At 34.9% G+C, this 17,910-nt stretch overlaps 1 protein-coding gene across 2 annotated transcripts in view; it reads right to left on the bottom strand.

Moving 5' to 3' along the window:
* Positions 1–3,366: 3,366 nt before the first annotated feature.
* mpp3a (MAGUK p55 scaffold protein 3a) overlaps positions 3,367–17,910 on the bottom strand; it is a 37,154-nt gene continuing 22,610 nt past the window's right edge. Inside the window, exons 12-19 of one of the 2 annotated variants that reach the window (XM_026916724.3) lie at positions 17,677–17,697; positions 11,627–11,692; positions 11,117–11,278; positions 9,988–10,068; positions 8,772–8,865; positions 7,106–7,214; positions 5,977–6,102; positions 3,367–4,763 (exon numbers count right to left, since the gene is read on the bottom strand). In XM_026916724.3, the coding sequence (XP_026772525.1) occupies positions 4,584–4,763; positions 5,977–6,102; positions 7,106–7,214; positions 8,772–8,865; positions 9,988–10,068; positions 11,117–11,278; positions 11,627–11,692; positions 17,677–17,697 (839 nt within the window). In that variant the 3' untranslated portion in view covers positions 3,367–4,583. Of the gene's footprint in view, positions 4,764–5,976; positions 6,103–7,105; positions 7,215–8,771; positions 8,866–9,987; positions 10,069–11,116; positions 11,279–11,626; positions 11,693–15,960; positions 16,003–17,676; positions 17,698–17,910 lie in introns of both variants that reach the window. The other variant, XM_026916725.3, reaches the window with a different exon arrangement.

The following is a 17,910-nucleotide window of genomic DNA, read 5'->3' on the forward strand; positions in this document are numbered from 1 at the left end:
TCACTAATATATTCACTAGTCACTGCTGTAGGGATGATGAAAAAGTAGTAGGGGCAGAAAAAAAAGTGAGGCAGACAGTGAAGAAAGCAGACTAAATGTACTTTGTTCGTCTGAAAATATTTCAGACTAGATGAAGCCAGTTCTACAGTCAGCTGTACAAGACTACGCTGTGCTGTTAAGTTTTATTTCGTTTTGTTTTGGTGTCACTTTGCATGAAGCATAGAGGTGTGCTCAAGACGGTTCTGTAATCCCACTCTTACTGCAGAGGCGTGAATTTTCTTGTGACCAGCACTGTGTGAAAGAGTGCTTTCAGAGCCGCGGGTTGCACATCACTATCCAGTTCCATTCAGTTTAGAGCTGCCAGTATGTCCACACATACATTTTAATGACTGATACATCCTTGAATAGTGTAATATGTTGCGTAGATATATTGTTTTGCACATTTACTCCACAAATTGTAAACACCATAAGCGGAAAATGACTGAGGCTGGAAATGAAATTTGTAGCTTGTTTGGCTGTTAAGTGAAGTGCCGTGTAATGCCTTCTTTTCTGCACAAATAAAACAAAAGTTTTGTTTTTTTTTTTAAAAAAAAAGGGTGTTAAAAAAACGTGATCATGTGTCATTGTAATTATATTGTATTGGATCTCATGACAGCTACAACTGTGCATTTCTTTTTTTTTTCTTTTTTTTCTTTTTTTTTGCTGTTTTGGATGTTATGCACACATCAGCAGGAAACACCCTCTACTAGAACACCTTGCTGAAACATAAAGACCTGCTCAACTATTATATGGCAGGATTTTTATTTATATTTTATTTGTAAAGGCAGCTGCCAGATATACAGACTAGAAGATGTGTAGAGAAATGGTTTTGAGTAAAAGTGGCAGTCAGAACACATCCAAATGATATCCTGAAACTTTCAGCACACACATACATCACTGTCGAAATTACGCAGGAAATGACAGATGCCCTGATGAAATGTTAGGTTATCATACAGTACTGTGCAAAAGTCTTAGGTACTCTATTTTTTTTTTTAGTACAAACTTTGTTATAGAGTTTTATTTTATGAATTTTAGATTATTGATTCAGACAAAAACATTTTAGATTTCAAACATTAGTTTTCCAGCACAAAATTAAATGTTACAGAAAAATGTTTGTTTGTCAGTAACGAAAGCAGCATATCACATAAGAGAGCAATTTTCAGACAAAAAAAAAAATTAATGAAGGCTGCTGGGTTTTGCTGTAAAAATTAGAAGCAATCGTGACAGTCAAAGTCTCCAGAAGAACTGTGGCTGCTTCTGCAAGATGCTCAGTAAAACCTTTTCCTTATAAAACTGCACAAATTCAATTCAATTTAATTTTATTTGTATAGTGCTTTTAACAATGGACATTGTCACAAAGCAGCTTTACAGACTACTCATACCTGAGACTACTATTTTTTTAAAGCAAAGGGTCATCACACCAAATATTGTCTTTATTTAATTTATTACTGTTTACTGCTCTTTATAATATTTTTTTCAATTGTAGAAACATTTAATTTCATTATTTTTGAAGGCGTCTTTTCTCTACAGCATTTCTTTGCATGCGCCTAAGACTTTTGCACAGTACTGTATACATACATAACCAAACTTGTCCTACAGCAGAACAGAATTATGAATGAAACTGTAAGAATACATGATTAAAGCAATGATTTTGTGACGAAAACAATGTAATTTACACAAACCTTCCGCTATCTAGTCAAGACATACTTGTTCAGGTGTTCATTTTCTGCATGGTTTTGACACTGGAGTTATGAAGCTTTTAACTGATGAACCATCAAACCCACAGTTGTGCGTGACATCTTGGATGATCAGATATAATTGAGAAAAGAAATGTGAGGTGGTCTGGGAAAACCCACTGGATGTTGCTGTGGCTGAATTTTGGAGAAAAAAAAAAAAGAAGAAAAATTGAAAAATTTTTTCCCAACCAATAATATATTTTGACACATTCGATTGTCACTTTAAATTTATTTAATTAAAACAAAAACCTGTTTTTTGTAAAATATTATTATTGGCTAAGCAGGCAATTTGACAAAGACAGTGGTATAAACCATTAGTCTGCCTAAAGATGTCTGAAACCTTGCTAGCTAAGAGTGATTTCCTCACACACTTTTATCAAGCTGTTGGATAGTTATGTGTCGTAGAGAAACAGATATAAGCCTAATCGATCAGGTTTGTAAGCAGATACTGACTATGATGATGTCCACCATGCTCTTGCACCATCACATCATCATCACCAAAACAGAGAAGAGCACTTATACCTTCTGTACAGATGGACGCGGACCAAGTTATAAAATGTTTCAATGAACTATTAAAAATATCGGAAATTATCGGAAAGCCAATAGAACAGAAGTGTCTGAATTATTCAGTGATTATTTCCCCACCAATATTAGCATGGACAGTTAACAGTTACTGCGTATTAAAAATCAAATGAATAAATAGCAATTGCTTTGTGAGACTCAACATCAAGAAAATGAAATATGGAGTAAGCAGAATTTAAAAGGCTAGAATTTTACTTGTGATTGGGATATGTGCAAATAATGCTGCATTCCACTAAATCTCGTAACACAAAATTTCAGAATTTCAGTAGTTTCCAGAGAATGCCCCCTCAAACACAATCTCAACCTGGAATTCCTGCTTGAAAAGTTGGAACGCTCTTCTCAACCTAGAGTTCAGCATGTGACATCAAATCAACATGGCTCACAGCATCAACAGTAAACAAAGTAGCGAATGAGTTATACTGTATATACAAGTGTTAGCTTTGGATCAATCAGCATACAGACATATTAGCTTGTCAGTGTTTATAACATTAACGATATAGTTCACCGGTTTGAGGAGGTAAATGTACATCGCTCATCACAGATGAACATGGAGGCATCAAATGTTTTTTTCTTCCCACTTTTGTAGCTTGAATGCATGGATGTAAAGAAGAAGAAAGAAAGAAAGAAAGAAAGAAAGAAAGAAAGAAAGAAAGAAAGAAAGAATGAGAAAGAAATAACTCCGAATTCCCACTTTCGAGTTAAGTGGAATGCAGCATAAGTCACTAAGTTCAGGAAAGTTTTCAGAATGATATAAAGTAGAAAATATGAATATTTCACCATGTGAAGGGTTTTCCCAGGATGCCACACACATTTATGCAAATTGTATTTACACATTTATTGAAATGCTCTTTGACATCAGAGACTGCTGCTTGCACACTATTTTTGTAAGCTTTGATTATTCAGGCATGCCTTTCCAAGAATTTCTAAGAGCCCACTTTGACTGCTAGCCGAGTTTAACACCAGAGAGTTTTAAACTGAGTATGTATACAGGGATCACGAACCTTCAAACCAAGCTGTAAAATGTTTTATTGCATTGAAACCCAACTCAGATGCTACTGTTGAGTGGTTGTGTAGGCATTTTGATCCAACAAGCCACAATCCTTCTGCTCAGAACATGTGTTTAATATGCTGCAGGAAACCCGTGGTTAATACGTTAAAAATTCCTGGACATTAATCAACATTAATCAACTGTATAATTCCAGTTACTCAGGTAGTTGGTCAATTTTAAAAAGATGGCTGATGAAGGTGAAACACTTTACATCGCACTACTGAGTGCAAAAGTTTACATCCCCTATGGTTTCTAGGTGGAGAAATTAAACATTTCAGGCAGTTATGAGGTATTAGAGAACATTTACTATATATCACATTCAGTGTTTCTCATTTGTTTAATTTGTCCACTATTAATAACTTAATATACACAATTTGACCATTTTTTGTTACTTGTGATAATGTTTTCACAGCTATGAAACCTAACAAACCTAATATCTTCATTTTATCCATGTATATAGGTGTGCAAACTTTTGCACTCCACCGTGAGTTAACAATTATCCCTTAGATATTTTGACACATCATATTAAGATGCATCTACAATACATATTTATAACATGTATCACATCACTTAAATGGGTACTGAATGTATTTCACTGAAATTGCTCTAAGATGGACAAGAAGAAATGTTGCCTTTTGATTTTTTTTTTCTTTTTCCAAATCAACGTTAAAGGTCAGAGGTTGGAGCTTGTCGGGGTGTTTGGTTGTAACATTTCAGGTTTAGCAGTCACTATAAACGCATTGCTAAATAAGCCGGGGAAATAATATAATCTACATTTAGGTGTGCAGTATGTAATATTTCTGGACACAGTGCATGAGTCTTTAAATAAAATTCCAAAACTGGTTAATAAAATAATTTACATGATTTAAATAAACGCATGTCTATAAACAGAATTCAAAAAGAAGCAGCCATGGTGCATATGTATAATCATTGTTCATACTGTGTATGCATATCGGTGTACAGAAGATTCTCAGATTTTTTTTTTTAATGCCCCAAGACTATTAAACTTTGATGGATCATCACTTTTATTCCTCTCCTTCAGGACGAGTCCGTCTGAGTTCTGGAGTTGTCTGTCTTTCCTCATCGTCCATCGTCCAGACAGACCTCAGTTATGTCCTGTAGTGAAGGAGAGACGTCCAGTGTCCTATTTTGTCCTGCTTTGGGATGATGGATGGTTTTTAGTTCCTGACCCAGCTGACTGGCAGCCAGAAGGCCTCCCTCTCCAGGCGCTCGAGGATGATGCGTAGTTCTGCACAGGCACTCGCAGTGTCCTCCTTAATCAGGACCCGATCCACCAGGTGACCGTACTCCTGCTCAATCTGCTGCGCAGACTGACGCATCTCCTGCAGATCCTCCTCCTGAGGAAGGACGAACAGATTATGGTCACTACATAGTAAGATGTATGATCCGTTGATCTAGATCATTTTTAAATATTATAACACAGTTATAATGCTGTTAAATTCTCGAATCTGATTGGCTAGAAGGTGTCGATTAATTTTCTGTAGCAGCAGCTCCGGCAATAGTTTTAGCTGCAAGGTTTATATTAACGTATTCAATATAATATGCTATCTTAACATCTGACACGTATCATGGACGCTCCACAATAATACAAAAAACTATTTTTTTAAAATTCATGCTGTTATTTAACAAAGAAAAATATATAATCATTAATATGGTGACGTTTTCTGTAAGGAGATGTTTATTTAACATTTATGGAAGGAGTCTCCAGTGTTAGTGCTTGACACTAATAACCTGCAGTGTATGTTTTATTAACATCAAGATAGAGAAAAAGTAAAGGTTGGTGAAGGAATCACATTTATAGCTGCTATAATGTCAGTGATAGCAGGAACTAACTTGTCTCATGGACATTCCACTACATTAAAATGTACAGTATGTCATTCATTAATAAATCAAAAAATGTGATTGTTGGTAAACTGATGTGGTATATGAGGAATAAAAGACATGCTGTTGTTGGAAAATAATCAACATTGGGGTGGTAACAATAACTTTTTTGGGGCCACATTACACCACCTCAATTACTGATTATTTTCATACAACAGCACACCACGCCCTGTTTTATCCTCCGGTTCAGAGGATATGAATGTAATTGAACACAGTTATGAAGGGAAAGTGTGTATAATAAATTATTAGATCATATTTTTCATGTTTCATAATTTATCATATTTATCATTTATCAAAGGTAAACTTTTGAAATGATATCATGTTGAATTGTTTCACTATTCATATTTTTTCTTAGTCTTCTTAATTTTGCAAAGGTTTGCACTCGACAAAAATTTGTTTTTCACATTATTTAGAAACAATGAGCCAAGCATGGACAGTCAACTCTGACTGCTGGGCTTGATTTTAAACTCATTTTTAAAATTTATTTATACAATTAATTAAAATCTGTGCGTACACTGTGTGTGCTGTGTGTATGGATGTTATTATGCTTCATTATTATGCGTCACTATGCTCATTACATCTGGTTACAGGTACTGAGCTGACGGCTGGAAATGGAAGAATGAAAAGAAAAAGAAATGGCTGAAGGAAACGGCGAGGTTAAAGACTCACTGTGAGTCTCCCGTGCTCTCCTGCTGCAGGCGAAGACGCACTGCGACGTCTACGACCCTCAGGGATCCGCGGTTTCACAAAGATGACGTAAGGCTTAAACTCAGCAGTCCTCAGGGTGTGTAATGCCTGCAGCAGCAACAAAAAATAATGGAATAAAAAGTCATTTACACAAATCCAGACGCCTTTAATTAAAGATCAGTGAGGTAGAACAGTGACCAGTCATTAACATTTGTCTAAGATCTGGTTGTGGTGAACAAATACAGGACCTGCCAACCCCTGAGGAGGAATAATGAGTATTCCCGGAAATCACTTGTCTAATAATCCTGGAAGGAACTGTGAAATGCTTCCACACGGCCGACATTTCCACTGATCTGCTCAAACTGTTTGAACATGTCTGATCTGACTGGTGCAGGAGAGCAAACATTGTGTTTAATCACTTTTTAATTATCATTACCAATACAATTATTTTAAAAAGTTACATCTGACACTTCGTTGTAGGCTTGTTTAATCTTTTTGACCATTTTCGGCAGAAAAATTTCAGTACTAATATAACTACTATACTACTAATATGAGGAAAGTAGGCGGGGCTTCCAGAGGTACCTGTTAATACAGGAGAGTTCAAAGCATGTACACAACTGTCAATCATTCCAGATTTTTCTGCTTTTTGTTTAGTCTTGACTGCTCACAGCTAACTGCTTGAGAGTGTGAGCCTGTTTAAACTTTTAATGCCTTACCCCGTCATATATTATTTTCTCGGGGCTAAAAAAATCATTATATTTTTAACGGATGAATTTTGCCTTCTAAGTGAATGAGATTGGAATATCAACTAAAAAGTTAATTAAAAGGGAATTCTGATTTCATGTTGTGTTTATACCCAACTGAGATTGAGATTTTTGTCAGTGCTGAATATTGAATTGTTTTGATCTAGTTTTGAGGACAAATTAAACATATTCATAATCTGTGGCCTTACACTGGTTTGTGATATCTGGAATTTATAAAGACAAAGTAGATTTGTAGGTTCATTTTTAAAGCCATCTTTAAATATCTTTATTTTTGGACATTGTGTAGTTTTTTTGTAGATTACTGCACTTTTTTCTGATTTCACACCAGCGTTAAACCCCCACCGCACCTCAGGCTGCACGTCCACCAGACACATCTTGTTCTTGGCTTGGACAGAGCGGATGGCCTCTATACTTGTGCCGTACTGGTTGTCCTTATACTCTCCATACTCGATAAACCTACACAGCAGGAGGAAACAGAACACAGAATGTATTAAACAAAATGAATTAAAGGAGCAGGTTGTAAAAAATAAAATAAAATTAGAGCTCGCTGCTCTCTGAGAAGTGAATTACAATTGCAAATCCATGAGCCAAAACTTCACCCCATGATGAAACTGCATGTGCTTTATGAGTTGCCTTTTAAATAATAGAGGCGGAGCTGAACAGCTGAACAGCTGAACAGCTGGGGGTGGAGCTCATTTCAGGGCCAGAAAAATGGAAACAGAAGCCAAAATTGAAAAAACTAACCAAATCCATTACCTAGCAATGTTGCAAATCCTAATTCTGAAGCAATTCCTTCTACAGTATTTCTAAAAATATTGTTATAGGTCAGCTTTTAAATATTACAAACCATATCTTTAATGTACAATATTAACTTTCTAATCATTTAAGCTCTATTCCCTCACATGCTTCAGCCTGTGTAACACATTTTTTCTTACTAATAGAAGATCAACACAAAATGACACTTACGACATGTTTGACTGAATCTTTCTATTCACAGCTATGCTGCATTTGACTTACTTGGGAAGTGGGAATTTGGAGCTTGGAATTACGTCATTTTTGACCGAGATACAAAGTGAGAAAAACATGGACGCCTCTATGTTCATTTCTTGATAGCAACAAGCTAGCCAGCTATCTGTGATGAGTGCTGTATATTTTCCTTCTGAAAACAGTGAACTGTATAGTCAGTGTTATAGATTTGTATGCAAATATGTCTGTATGTTGATTGACCTAAAGCTAATACTAGTAAAGGCAGTATAACTCATTTCAAGGTAAGAAGTGCGGTGTGAACTCGGAGTGGAGGAGACCGTCCAGACGTCCTGAGTAGGTTTGGAAATTACGACCAGAGTTACAGATTTCGGAAATTACGACCAGGGAAGTTACAACCTTTAGTCAAATGCAGCATTATACTACAGATTTTACTACAGATTCAAAAATTGGGTTTTTGTGTCTAACATGCTTTAACTATTTTTTAAAAAAGAGAGATAGAAATGTATTTCTTTCTAAACCTTTTTTTCTAAATTCCTTCCTTTTTGACTTTTGGAGGTAACTTGCAAAAGAGACACATTTTTCTTGCTAATAGAGGAACAGTACAAAAGGACACTTTCCACGAGGTTGGCTGAATCTTTCTAATATTTTAAATTACAAATGTTAAAATTAAATATCTGCAGTTTGTAAATCTGCAGTGACTTGCCGCTTTTGATTCCACAATTTACTCATTATCTTTAGTACTCCAGTGATTTATTAGCTTTTATAGCTTTCATAATAGAGGTACCATCTAACTTTTATGACTTTGAACAGAAGCGCCATCCAGTATACGATTGTTGATTCAAGTCATATTAACATCTTACAGCCACACAATGAGAGAAGTTTCCCGTTTGAGGCGAACTGACTTAAAAATGAACTTCCCACAAAATCACACTTCACTGTGAATCCATTCCTCACATATTTTCTGCCTCGGATGTTTGACGTGTGCTTTTACTCGGATTAGTCAGAGCAGTTTCAGAGCTCACTCACTTGTTGTTTTGAGCGTCAGCTTCGAAGGCCTGCTTGGAGACAAAGTGGTACTCGACCCCCTCCTTCTCATGGCTCTTCCTGGGCCGTGTCGTGTCTTTAGGAGAGTTCGAAAAGAACAAACTGTTACAGAAAATCCTCCTTAATGCTTTTGCAAAGTGTTTATTAAAGAAACAGGATGTAGACTGCGGTAACCTATACACTACTGCTCAAACACTCAAATCATAGCTTAAAGTTCTTCGTATTATAAAGTCCATTTTGTTGCAAAACGCACTGTGCAGCTTAATATTTTTCTAATAATTTGGAGGAAACTGAAAAGGTGTCTAGAAAAATGAAGACTTTCATATTTAGAATAAAGTTTTGAGAAAAGAAATTACTACATGTAGATTATTGCAGGATTTATCATTTAATAAATTATCATTTTTAATCCCCAAAGTATTATAAAAGCATTAATCTAACACACCTTTCCATATCTGGTTTCAATTAAATGATTTATTCTAGAAAATTGAAGATTTTGTGTAGAAAATATGCCAAGTGATTTTTAGTGTGAGAAATATTGATTCCAGAATGTTTTAGTCAATTAAATAATGTGTTAAATAGTATATGATTGGTGATTTCACGCTTTTTAGTTTAGGATATATATGATTTATTCTTGACATTACTAGGGAATAAAATAATGTAGTGAATAAAATATGGCAAGTTATTTCAACCTTTGTTTTAATTTAAGATAAATATTATTTATTCTAGATATTTTGTGAATAAAATAATGTGTTGAATAAAATATGTCAGGTGATTTTAAACTTTTCTTAGCATGTTTGTTCCAGTATGATATAAAATGATACATTAGTGTACCAAAACATGAATAATATAACATCTCTGTGGACAATACGAACTATATGGTGAGGTTCAAAAGTTTGTATACCCTACAGAAAACACGAAGAAGACAGTAAAATGACAATAGTGTAAAACAGATTATAGATACATTTTATTTATTGAAAAAAATGCAAACTGTTTTTATATTTTCTCAGTAAACTGAAACTCTGTAGAAACAGCATGAGCAGTTATAAATATGTGAATGTGATTTTCTGCAAAATACACTTTTCACAGCAAGTATATATTTATCATTGTTAATAGTTTGAATTGTATTTCTTCAGTAAGTGCCTTAGAGTGTGTGTGTGTGTGTGTGTGTGTGTGTGTGAGATGATGCGAAGGAACTCACGGGGTACAGCCACAGCATAGCGATGGGGGTTTTCTGCTATTACTTTCTGCTTCAGCTCATTAATTCGTGCTCCGAGAGACCCTGCGGGCACAAACACACCAATACTGCAGACCACACTCAACTTTCTTTCCATCGAGAGCTGCGAATTTACATTCCCGCTAAGACTTATGTTCACTGCAAAACAAATAATGAGCCAAAAGTTTTTCTGAGAGTTAAAAACGTACAATAGCCTTAGTGTGCGACTCTCAGGTCATCCAAATTAACCTTCTGTAGTATGCTGCAATGTAAAAGCTAAATTGGACTAAAGACAGTTCAAGAAATGAGATAAAGACACTGGGATTGTAGACCAATAATCAGCTGTTAATCTGTTTTATTTTGCTCTTTATCTGTACAAGCATCGCAAGAAAAAAATGCCAAAAATCTCCATCTCTGTATTAAAATAAAGACAGCTCGAAAACAGACATGTGCAATTTCACCCATAAAATCTCCCTAATATGTATTAATCTGTAAAGTGACTCAAAAATAGAAAAAAAAGACCAGAACACTTATTTAGTGGATTTTTTTCAACCACGCTACCACCACCAATCTTCAGGTTATAATTTGGGAAGTTGTGAAAAAAAATGTTGAGGTGCAATATCGATTTTTTGACCTAATAACTCACAAATTCATGATATTACATTGTTATTTTAACTAAGTTATTATGTCATCTTAATAACTCTTTATTCCATCTTAGCACTTATCTTTATGTAAAACTATTTTCAAGATATTATCTTGTTATTTCGACATATGGCATAATTTTACAACACCCCACAATCACTCGAAAAGACTAATTTATTGAATATTTGCTTATAATAATAATAATAATAATAATTCTTATGTCATGTCTTCTGTCTTATATAAGCCAGATATTGCTTTAGTGGAATTCAGTTACACAAACTGTACATAAGTCTTTTTAGACTGTGCTGTAGATTTGTTTACTCACTATAATAACCAAGGGTTTGTCTTAGATATTGATAATATTAATATTGATCTCTGTAAGCAGGTGCTTAAGCTTTTAATAATTCTGATGTACTGTGATTTCCCTCAGGACCGAAGCTTCTCATTGTGATGATGCAATTCGTTGTCTTACCGATCAGCACCACTAGTCGAGGTCTCTCATTGGGCCGTTGTTGGTATCGTGTCACTTCCTCGTAGGTGAGCAGCTCAGGCTCAGTGGGGTCAGATGCGTTGGCCTCCCCTGATGAGCTCTGCCGATCCTTACGGCTCAGACGGAAACTCCTCCGCAAACCAGCTGAGAGAAGATCAAAAGGTCAGACGAAAAGTTATAAAACAAAAAATTTCTGATATAAACTGGAGTATCAAATGTGGCCTTCATGCAACTTCCTGTTTACATAAACAGACTGGAATGTATATGAAGAAATCTACATTGCATCACTTTATTGGCATTTATTGCCTTTTTTTTATTAATGCTAGGCATTCCTTATATTTATTAAAATCATTTTTCGATCATTATGTACACATTAGCTTAGCAAAGTCTCAGTGGAAGCTGACAGTCCTGCTGTTAATTAGCACAGAGTAAAGGAGTGTGTTGGTGTAAATGGATAATAGGGCACCTGAGTGGAATGAACAGGGACTGTACCTGTATAAAAGTCCCAGGAAAACACCTGGCCACAGGAGGGCACCATCGCTTTACACTTCGAAGAGACTACAACGCGTATTAGACCACTAAACACTTGCGCACAGGACACTCTCTGCCCTCAACTACCAACCCTGGGTCAGTTCTCTCTCTCTTCCATCAGCTTTCACTTTCACTAATGTTCTGCTCAAGTCAAAATGACCTCCTTTCAATATAAATATATACATACATACTAAAAAAGTGTTTTCTTTTTCTTTTTTTTTACCAGATTGAAACTTCATAAACATGACTCCATTTCTGCATTTCAGAGTATTTGAAATTACAGACATTTGACTAAAGTGAAATGTCTGCATGTGAAATAAGAATGTAAATAAAACCTTTATTTTAGCTGCTGTCCCATTCCAGTCATCTCTTATATACACCTCCATCTACGCACATTAGGAGGATCCTTACAATCTGTTGCATGCCTGTTTCCTGAAATACTGTTTATGTAACTACTTACCAAGATGAATGTAATATACATAAGATATTTTAAAAACATGAACTACAAATTGATTATGAACTATGATTGGATGATTAGATCATGATTACATAGGTATAGATTTTTTTTGGGTTTTTTACGCTTTAAAAAATTGTTTCACAAAAAATTATAGTTGGATGGTTAACAGTTTGATCCAATTAAAAAAATAGTTAATAAATAAACTTATTAATTACCTCTGAACTAAAAAAAAAGATTAAAAAAGCTAACTCTTCTTAGATGATCTAATCATGATACTGTAGATTAATATGAATGGTTGGTTATATAAATGTATTTATTTACAAAAAATACTGTTTACTAAAAAATACTCTTTTATAATTTAGTTTTTTTTATCATTTTTAAAACTAATTCCTCTTGCTTGGATCTTGATTATATAGTGTAGATAAATATAAATTGTTAATCCCTCAAGGGTTCATTTAATGCTTAACAGTTTCACCGTCCAAAAACTTCAAGGTACTTATAAACGTACTGATCAAGGTACATTTTATAAATAACTATGCCTTCTTGGATGATCTAACCATGATTATGTAGATTAATATAAATGGTTGATTATATAAATTAAGTACTGTGTATATAAATTTCAAATGAGCTGAAGGCAAGATTTATCAGATAAATTTTTTAATACCCTTGAACCAAAAAACATGATTTTCAAAACAACTCTACTTGCATGATTGGATCCTGATTATATGCATTAATATTTTAAGATTAAGATGTTGATTATTCTTACTAAGAAAAATTACTTAAGGGGAAACCCTACGTTTAACAAACTGTATAATAATAATAATAATAATAATAATAATAATAATAATAATAATAATAATAAGTTTATGATTTCAGAATTAAAAAAAAAAAAAACTTTCATGTTACACAAATTATTAGAGGATGGCATGATAACCAAAAACCCATGTGCTAAGCTAGCTATTTGGTTAAGGTTAGTATTGAACACTTGTTTGACAGGTTTGTTTGATGTTACATAAATTCATGAGAATATGAGAATACAAATCGAGACACTAAAATCGTGTCAGCCTGTAACAAATGCAAGTTAGTTTATTAGCAGTTAGCTAGCCAGTTAGCTAGCCAGCTATCTATTTGCGATATCAGGAGATATCGTGTTTATTCATATTTATAGATAGGGTGTAGGTGTAGAGATGTTCCTAGGTAGATTGGGCTTTAAAATGATATTAGACAATCATCCAATCATAGATTCATTTTCTGGATTGTTCTAAAATCAGAAGCTATATTTGTTGCTAAGTCAGGAACAGAACATGAGGGTTAATCTGATTTTTTTTTTTTTTCTGTACTGTACCAGATCACCTTGTCTAGTCTTTTCTCTGGGTCTCTGGAACCCTGACCTCAGGTCAGTTGTAAAGGGCAGAGTGTATCAGCGTTTGAACACTTAGAGCAGTGAGTGAACGAGCAGCCAGTCGTGCGAGGCGGCTGATTGCAGGCCAGCAGCTTGGGCAGCGAGGGATCAGAGGGTAAAGGTCACGAGCCAAGGCATAGAGAGGCAGGAGGATGGAGAAAGGATGGGAAAGGACTCAGAAGAGGAGAGGGAGAAGAGCTTAATGCCTCAATCTGACAAGTTCAGCCACAGTTGGGTTTTTGATCAACAACAGGAAGTGTCAGGAAAGCTGACTTCCTGTCAGACATGATGGAGCCCTGATGATAAGATACCTTGATTTACTCCAACTAGATGATCACAATGACTGAAAACCATCACAGACGTGTTCCTGTCATTTATCTGTAATCTAAAAAGACAGGCTCTTTACTGTTAATACGTATTTAACCCTTTCATGCATAGTGTCCACACTTATTATTATTATTATTATTATTATTATTATTATTATTATTCTGTATCATGCAGCAGCATACCACCCAGAATCTTGCTATGTTTTGTTAAAGCATATTTTCTATAATTTTGGTCATCACTGTTAAATATGTTAAACCTTAATATTAAAAATTTTTGTAAACACATTAGAATATCTATTTTTTATTGTTATTATTTGATTCTTCTTTTTGTACTCGTGGTATTCCTATACGTCTCCTTTTTAATACACGCGATATTTCAAAAAAAGAAAGAAAAACATGCAATTTGAAGTCGTGTAAAAAATCTAAAGGATATGGATGCTTTTAAATGATTTATGCATGAAAGGATTAAATAAATAGACTTGAGCTAGCACTTCTGCTTTTCAGCACTAGATGGCGCTGATTGCATGAGCTTTGTGACATTACACCCAGACAGGAGGAAATATGGCGTGAAGGTGACCTTGGGGAGAGTAAATTATGTAAATTTGACATCCATAAGGGCTTTCGCCTGTGTGTTTGTGTCTGTATCTCTATATTTTCACACTATGGCTTTAAAAAAAATAATTAAAAATAGATTGTTTAGGTGTGGGTAACTTTGAGAAAAGGTTTGATTCAGTTTCAGTCCAGGGGTCCAACAGTATTATATAAATTCAGAACTATTCTTTGTGTATCTTTATGCATTTCTTTACCCTATAATATACATATTTATTACTAGTATGACCACTTTATTAATAAAATTGATATTTAATTTTAGATTTGAAGGGGTAAAAATTTACATTAGAAAAAATTTAAGACATTCTACTTTTATTCACATAAACTGAAGAACATTTGTGTCACTAACTAAGCACTTTTTAGAGTTTGGAATATGTAAGGAATGAAACACTTTGAGGTGTGCTGTTGTAGGAAAATAATTCATGACAGGGTTTGACCTGATGTGAAGTGGAGTTACTGTTACCACCCTGAAATGGATTATTTTCAAAGAACAGCGTGCCCTTAAGTGTTTTATTCCTCTTATAGCAATTTGGCAAGGATTTATTTATTTATTTATTTATTTATTTACAAAGAACACATTGAACTTTTTCACCATTTATAGTTACATACATTTAATGCTGTGGAACGTCTGAGAAACAAGTTAGTTCCTGTTATTTATGTACATTACAACAGCTAGAAACAGTCGTTTCCTCAACAAACTCTCGATTTAGTTTCTCATGAAGTTATTAAGACTAGAAAAATGCAGCTTGTCGTGTTACTGAGAAACCAGAAAACACAGACTTTTTCATGGCAGAAAACTGACACTGGAGACTCCTTCCATACATGTCTACTTAGAGAAAACTTCACCAGATCAGCGTTCGGCGGTTAGGCTTTTGTTTGTTAAATAATAACACATTTTTAAAAAAAATACATTCATGTACATTTATGTTAAGTTAATCAGAATCATGAATTCAACAATATAATAAATTCAACAATATAATTTTTTGTTTGATATTTTTGCAAAGAATCTTTTGAAGCAGAATCTTCCAGGACAAAATCATGTCTAAGTATCATTTATGTTTCCTATCCCTAGACTGACTATTGCGGGAGAAAAAGGCAAAGCTCTAAAAGCTCTAAAACTACTCACACTACGTTCACACTTCGCCTCACACCTCTCTGTGTGTCAGGCTCACATGAGAAAGCACATTCATTAACACCCTGCGCGTAATGAGGGTCTAATATGACAGACATTAAGAAAGTGACAATGCTTTCTGTCTCTCTCTGTATTTCTGTCTGCTCAAAAATGGCATAGTGAGTAGAATTATTAATAAAAATCACCTCATCCTCAGCAACAACCTCATATTGTTTATTCCATTCCGAGATTCACTGTTTCTCCATCTGCTTGCTTCAGAAGGCTTCAACCTGCTGCTACATCCTGAAGAGATGATCAGCAAGGGTGTGTGTGTGTCTGTGTGTGCGTGTGTGTGTTGTAGGCAGCTGAGGAAGGCATGCAGGCTCTCACCTATGTAGTGTCCATTGAAATAGCCCTCACAGTCACAGTCCTCTGTAGGGAAAGCAAGCAGGGAGAGAGGGAGTGAGCTCAGGAAAAAGACAGGAGGACAGGAAGAAGCGAGGAGAGGGGAGAAAACAGCATGGATGCAAGCTCTGGAGCAGCAGGCAGGAAAGCATACACACAAACACACTCTCACACACACGCGTGCACACAGGCAGGCAGGCAGGCAGCAGATATGCAGCATCGCAGTAAACATATGTGTACAGGGTGTATATATTTATGCAACATGTAATGGACAGGCAAATAGTCATCGTGATATAGGGTTAATATGGAGTAGGATTAGCTACACTGAGCCTTCACAGCACATTCATATGCTTTGTATACAGAGATTTATGAAGGATTATATCAGATGACATTAGAGGGGTTATGTAGTTTGTTTTAACATAAAAGGGGATTATTGTTACTGTATTTTTAAATTATTTTAAGTATTATTACATTTACATTTTTTGTCGTGTAAAAAGTAGAGAGAGAATGAGTTCAGCTCCAAAAAAACAAAACATTCGGCTCTAAAATAAAACTTGCCTCATGCGCATAATACAGTATGAATGTAATATAAAAAGAAGGTATGTTTTGTTCATGAGGTACGTAATAATGAAAATCCTTTCACAGGCTCTATTTAAATGCTGTTTGCGTCATAGGTGAGAACATGCCACGATTAACTAATATGAAACCAACTTTGCGACTGTGATGTAAAATCATATTAAGAAGCTTTCTGGTCATTCTGAGAGTCTAATGCATAATGATGATAAATCCTCTCATTAGGAAAACCTAGTAAATGGCATAATTTTTGAGGAAACGAGTTTCCTCAAATTTTATACCTGCTTTTCGGTTGTACTAATTTGCTAATTTTGCTTTTTGGTTGTACTAAAAGTAATTTTGAGGCTCAGTAAAACACATTATGGGTGTTATTGAATATATTTGCACATGTACAGCCATGTATTTTGCTTTTTTTTTTTTTTTTTTTTAACATATAAATGTCCCAAAATATATGCATTTTCATTAAGACAAATATGGTGTTTTGCTCATGTGAAAAATGCAATCTCTACATTAGAGCCTGTTAGTAAATCAGCTTCTGAGGTTATTTTTGCAGTCTTATTTTTCTTTAAAGATTTATACATTAGAATAAATATACAATGTACAATGTGTGAACTATGGTGTTCTTAAAGTGGTAGAATCATTTTGATAAATATTTGTGAATTGTGATATTGAGCAAAATCTTCATAATTTCATAATTATCATTTTAGCTGTTACTGTGCAGCCCTAATTTTTAGCCTTTTTTACTATTTTTATTTTTTCCCATTTCGTACAGTCATGCCAATAAAGCTAACATTAACTGATGAGAGAAAGAGGACTAGCCTAATTAAAAGTGTAGAAAGATATGAAAAGGAGAAGAGAACAGACAGGGATGACAGAATAGGATCATGGGAAATAGTGAGCTATGAAGAGTGTAGTCATGTCCATTTGCCAGTGTGCCAGTGTGCCAGTGTGCCTGTGTGTGTGTGTGTGTGTGTGTGTGTGTGTGTGTATACATGACTGACCATCTGTTTTGACTAAGAGCAGAGCTGGATGACAGACTGATTTCCTGATCACTGGGATCGTGAGCAGCATGTTTGTGTGTGTGTGTGTATCTGTGTGTGTGTGTGTGTGTATATCTAGTGTACCTACCTTTGTCACATCCCTGGTCATCTAGCGTAAGCCGTGGTAAAGGAAAGAAAAATCCATTACATATTTTGTGCTGCTGGATTGTTGGGTGTGGTGGATGTGTGTAATTACAGATAATTATATAAATTATATAAGCATTCTCATCCTGTGGATGTTTTTGAAACAAATTGGGGACAAATCAAACCACTTCCAACTGCCAATAGGAGCAAAACAGAAAGTGGCATAGAAAGTGAAGGG

Source organism: Pangasianodon hypophthalmus, chromosome 13 (assembly GCF_027358585.1).
Source record: "Pangasianodon hypophthalmus isolate fPanHyp1 chromosome 13, fPanHyp1.pri, whole genome shotgun sequence".
Lineage (NCBI taxonomy): Eukaryota > Metazoa > Chordata > Actinopteri > Siluriformes > Pangasiidae > Pangasianodon > Pangasianodon hypophthalmus.